Source organism: Phytophthora infestans, genomic scaffold (genome assembly GCF_000142945.1).
Source record: "Phytophthora infestans T30-4 supercont1.18 genomic scaffold, whole genome shotgun sequence".
In the NCBI taxonomy this organism is placed as follows: Eukaryota; Oomycota; class Peronosporomycetes; order Peronosporales; family Peronosporaceae; genus Phytophthora; species Phytophthora infestans.
The window spans coordinates 2024092-2029655 of NW_003303741.1; the positions used below are offsets into that span (position 1 = coordinate 2024092).

Below are 5564 nucleotides of genomic sequence, written 5' to 3' on the forward strand. Positions count from 1 at the left end.
CCGTTCTCGTGCGGTTCTCTGAGCGAATGCGCGCCATGAGGCAAAATCGATAATGAGTGGTATCTGGATGTGGGCCACTGAGTGGCGGCCGGATATTTTCCCGTGCATCCCATCGTTCCCGCTCGTCCCTGATCCCTAACTCGTTTTTTTCTCATTTAACTGTTGAATTTAATAATTTTGAAATGACTTGATTAAAGTATTGGATTTCTGTTTCCGAGCCATTTTCTATTGTTGTTTCTGCTATGCCGTAAGTTACAACATAATAAATGTGTCATGTCCGTAACTTAAGACGTCGGGAACCAAGGGGTTAACTCTTCTTGCTATACTGAATCTAAAATGTGGCTATGACTGCCAATTCCTGGAATGGTACCGGAGATAGTACCGCAGATGCATTCATTTCAAACACAGCCATCCCCAGCTCAAAGTGAAGGGGAGTAGATAATGAATGAAGCGGAATGCTGCGGAGCTTGCTGTAGTATACTGTTTTGATATGCTATAGTGAACACTGCTCACTGATTATAAATACATGTTACTTGACGAGCGCACAATTGACTCTGTCACTGACAGCGACAACATGCTGCAGAGAACGCTTTCCGTCGGTGCTCATGGGCAATTCTAAAATACGTATAACTGACAGTTACTAACTGCACAGGATCTTGACAGCGACTGAGTGGCTGAACGACTAAATCTGGTAATAGTACTGTCTTGTCCTTAAAAAGTACGAAGTACGACTATATTCGAACCACGACTAATTAGCGTGAACGGTGTACATGTGAAATGGGGCTTGTTCTACAGTACACTGGAACCGTCCAATCGCAAAAAACCATATTATTGGATCCCATATAATGGGGTCCAATAAGGAAATGTTCTGTGATTATTGTCTCCCACAGTACATGTATACTGTAAACAAACACCAAATTCAAAGTGCTCGTGTAAGGATGAGGGCGAGGCCAGTACAGTAATACGGAAAACGCAGCAGTAGATCACTCGTTGATGCGGTCCTTGCAGTTGTGATGCCAAATTGGTGCTATTCATTGAGATTCATTTACCAAAGACGGTAAAAAGCAACAAACGTTATACCGTACCAGCATTCCACGAAACAATTCAAAAATGTGGCACGAAGGACGATGATGTCGAGATCTCATCCTCCCATCCCAGAATGGCTTCTCCGAACAGGAAGAATCCGTCCTTCAATACTACAACTATACACCATTTCCCGGCCAAGTTACCAGTTTTACCAACCATCGTGCAAATGGCCCGTTCTTGTGAGATCTAATTTAAGGCTGTGTGGAGACACACCATTTTTAATTTTAGGCTACGGCATTTGGCGATTTGCAAGAAAAAGCCACTTTTCCCACGACTTGCATTTCTGCCCATCACAGCCAAGTTGGCTTATCCAGCAACACATTAGCTATTGTGGCCCAAGCAACATTTATCATGGGCATTCTGCCTCTCACAACCATTTTTGCGCCGGGTGGCTCGCTCCTCGCTCGCCAACAATGGAGAGGGGGAAAATGAGGGTAGCCAGATTCACTATCGTATGTTTTTGCATGCTGGCTCTAGCTCCATCTTCATCGATGGCATGGTCATTCTCATCCCTGTTTGATGGCGATGGCGACACGAATTCAGGCTCAGACAACTCCACTGTCGACAAGTCGGGCGGCGCAGATATCAAGATACAGCAACCTCTTTTGAAGGCCACCGACTGGTTTCTCACAGAGGAGGAGATCACCGCTTCACGAGGAGGATCCCCTCGCAGTGACATGGCGACCTACAGTACAGGCAACGCCGTGACTACCTTTACGGTAACGAAGGAGTTTTTCGACTCGGTCTTTGATGATCTCACGACGACAAAAGAGAACGACCGCGTCATGCTCGCTTCCTGGAATACTGATCTCATCCCATTCAAGCCCGACGTAGACCCAACTGGAGCCACGTCAAATTTCGATATCGTCTTTGGCGGCGTCGTGAAACGTGGAGGCGACGTCAAGATTCTGGGCTGGGCTAACAAGTTTCTTTTCTTCCAGGACGTTAAAGTGCGCAACAAGATCAACAAACTCCCAAAGTCTGGAATCAATGACGGCAACGCGTTGTTCATCTTCGATGATCGTCTCCCTTACGGCATGTCCTCGCAGCACCAGAAGGCGCTTGTGATCGCTTCCGGGAACTCTACAGGCAAAGACGACCACCCAGTGGCGTATGTGGGCGGCATCGACCTCTCAAACGATCGCTGGGATACCATTCACCACAATGCAACTGCGATCCGTAAACAATCTGCCGTTCATTTCCGGCAGAATGGCTGGGTCGACAGCAGCATGCGCATCCACGGACCAGCGGCGAAAGACGTGGCTAACAACTTCCTCGCCCGTTGGAACTCACCCTATTTGCCGACGCAGAGTCTTGGTGACGACCTCGTCAACTTTGAGAACCCGCAATATTCCTACCTGCCACCACTCGACTATGCGAGTAGCAACAGCACGTCGAAACTTGGCAACCAGAATGTACAGATCGTGCGAACTTTCAGCTGCAAGTACAAACACTGGGAATTCGCTCCGAATGGCGAAAACTCGCTCTTCCATGCGCGTATCAAGGCCATCAAGAGCGCCAAGAATTTCGTGTATATTGAAGACCAGTACTTCATCCTCGTGCCGGAACTACTGGACGCGCTACTGGAAGTATTACCGGGTCTTCAGCGGCTGATGGTCGTTGTGCAGCCACCGGAATTGATAACCAAGAGTGCTGGCTACGAGAAATACATGTACCAAAATGTTCAGGCCATCAAGGAGAAGTTCCCAAACAAGTTTAAGATTTACGCGATGAAGCCAAAGCTGGACGTCTACGTCCACAGCAAATTGGTAGTCGTCGATGACGTGTATTTATCAGATGGTTCGGCCAACTGGAATCGGCGTAGTATGACGTCGGATCCCGAGCTGGATGCCAACGTCGTCGATAGTGAGACCACCAGTACCCCAGATGGCATCAAGGTGGGCAAGTTGATTCGTGACTTCCGCGTGCGAAAGTTCCAGGAGATGACAGGTCGTACCTACAAGAAGATCAACGCGATGAAGTTCCTCGACGCCGCAAACTTGTACGACACTGCAGCTGCAGAAGCATCGTCTCTCATCGAGAAGTTCGATGTAGATGAGGAGTGGTACTACAACTTATACGGAGATGCCATTCACAAGAGGGTTGATCCGCAAGACACTTGCGATGGGATTTCGTACAAATCTTCATAGGGGAAAGAGATCACCCCAAAATAATTTAATGGTAGAGATCCGACATTTACAAAGTACTGGTCCTACTTTTGAAGTATGACCAAATAACATCTGCGCTGAAGGAGGTATTATTACACCTTTTCACCTTCAAAATGGCAAATTCGAAGTTCAAGATGAAAATGTAAATTCAAAATGATACCTAGTCTGAAAATCGATCAAATGCGATTAGAACAACTCAGAGAGTATGACAAGTGATTAGATAGTACAGGTCTTGATCAATAAACACTTTTGCGCGGAAATTACCGACTCGGTTTGCCGTTCTTTATTGGAATGCTGCATTCACCCACCATCATTACGGTGCCACGATTTTTGCCTGTCGCCCATGGTGAACAATTGACGGCGCTAACGGCGCGATGGTCCAGCCCAACTAGTGAAATCAGATTTGATTGACAGCAGTAAAAGCAGTTGCGTCGGCCCCTTTTTTTCATGATGACAATTTGAATTTACACTTTGCCACATTGAACTAAATTTGCCATTTTGAAGGCGAAAAGGTGTAGAAAAAAATCGCAAGCACGTCTGACCGTTTTTAACGAGCGGTAGTTTTGGGTGCTTTGGTAGGCTAGGTCGTCTAGCATATGTCTTAGGGTCGTATGTCAAGAACATAGCCTCGATTTTTTGGGCGGAACGAAAGACACGCACTTTTCGATTAAGTGTAGCATGTGAATTTGAGCAGATATTCAAGGATGATTATGACTACTTAAGAGAAGAAATCATTATCTTTCCAACAAAAAAAAGCTTATATAAATTGGGTAATTGGGTGAGAAGTTGTGAAAGGGCAATGTTTGGTGTTGCATTTCATCTCGCCAGTACAATATCAGGTACTCTACAAGTGCAAATACAGCAGCGAGACACTTCATCTTCCTCACTTTCCAACTTGCCAATGAGGTTGGAGGTCTCGTCCTCCCACTGTCGGTTGAGGCGGTCGAACACTTGGCTGGCTGTACTGGGCATCTTGGTAATTGACAAGTGAATCTGAGCTTCCTCTCTGTGCTTTGACTTTTTTCCAAATTAAATGGCCAGGATTTCGCGAAAACCAGATATATTATAGATAATACGATGTCGCACTAGCTTCAGATACATATTTTTGCCAATGATACCACGCTGTTATGTATACTTGAATATTACAGCTGCAGCCTAGTTATATTAAAAGTGATTGAGCTATATGCGAAAATATCGCAGCTTAGAATTATTAAGGCGTTTTAAATTTGAATTGCGCCAGATAGCGTTGTATCGTGAGCAAATACTGCTATATAAGGTACATGCACATAACTGACGAAAAATTCACTTTCTTAGCCTGTGGCCTATTATGGCTACCCGCTGTCCAACAGGGCGAGAATGGACACTCAAGTGTGTCACTATTTCTGATACAAAAATCACAGTTAAACTTGAGTTCAATTTCTGGATAATCACAAACGGAGTGTCGTGTAGGAACACGCCAGATTTTAGTTCTGCCAATACTTCCCACCCACAACATACGCGAAGTCCGCAAAGACCTAGCGAATATTTGGGTGAAGCTTCAACCTGAAGGCCTTGACTCAGTCCTAGCACCGGAAAAATAATAGACTCTGTGCGCATTGACTCTGTTGGTAGATACACTGAGTTCTTCCACAGCACTAGTAACGACTAGGAGACCACGCGCACACTTGCAGTAACCTCGCTGGTCCTCAGTAGGGTAAGGTCCAGGGCTTGTTTAGCCGGTAAGCGAGGGCGACAGGAGCTTGGTTCTCTCAATTTGTAGGTATAAGGAGGTTCTTTATTACACTCCTCAGGGTCGGGCTTCTTGTCATCAGCACTTGACTTAGCACAGTCATTTCCTTCTCGTCGCTTAGCTTCGCCGGGTGGGTGATCACTTGCTCCTTTAGCAAACGTGGTCACCAGCAGGCATAATCCTGGCGAGCAAGAGGGACCTGGCACTACGGACACTTACCGCAGCTGGACTTGACTCTTGCGATCGGGAGGAAACGCTGCTCTGTTAGTTGCGCACGAAGGCGCTTATCGCATAATCTACTCTTTCCTATATCATTTACAAATATCAAGTGTGAACTTGTCTGTTATGAAGAGATCTTGTAGCCACCAAGGTTTCGTCGGCCAGGCCTTGAAGAGTCGCCTCCGGATACCATTCGGATACGCCCAGTCATGGTCCGTCGTTGCATTGTGGGGTATGACAAACCTTCTCGTCTGAGTGACTCAGTCACTCTCCCGCGGCCCCCTTTCAGCCAATCGGCGATTGGCCACTCGTTTCCAACTGGTCCTTGTCAATAAAAACCTGCGGCAACGGCGGCGGCGAGG

General features: G+C 46.5%; 1 protein-coding gene across 1 annotated transcript; it reads left to right on the forward strand.

Moving 5' to 3' along the window:
• Window positions 1–1499: 1499 nt before the first annotated feature.
• On the forward strand, window positions 1500–3236 carry PITG_10568 (phospholipase D, Pi-sPLD-like-8; the record flags this gene model as incomplete). The annotated part of the gene is made up of 1 exon (XM_002902295.1): window positions 1500–3236. One exon carries the CDS (start codon window positions 1500–1502, stop codon window positions 3234–3236), a length of 1737 nt encoding a protein of 578 aa, XP_002902341.1.
• Between the last annotated feature and the right edge of the window lie 2328 nt (window positions 3237–5564).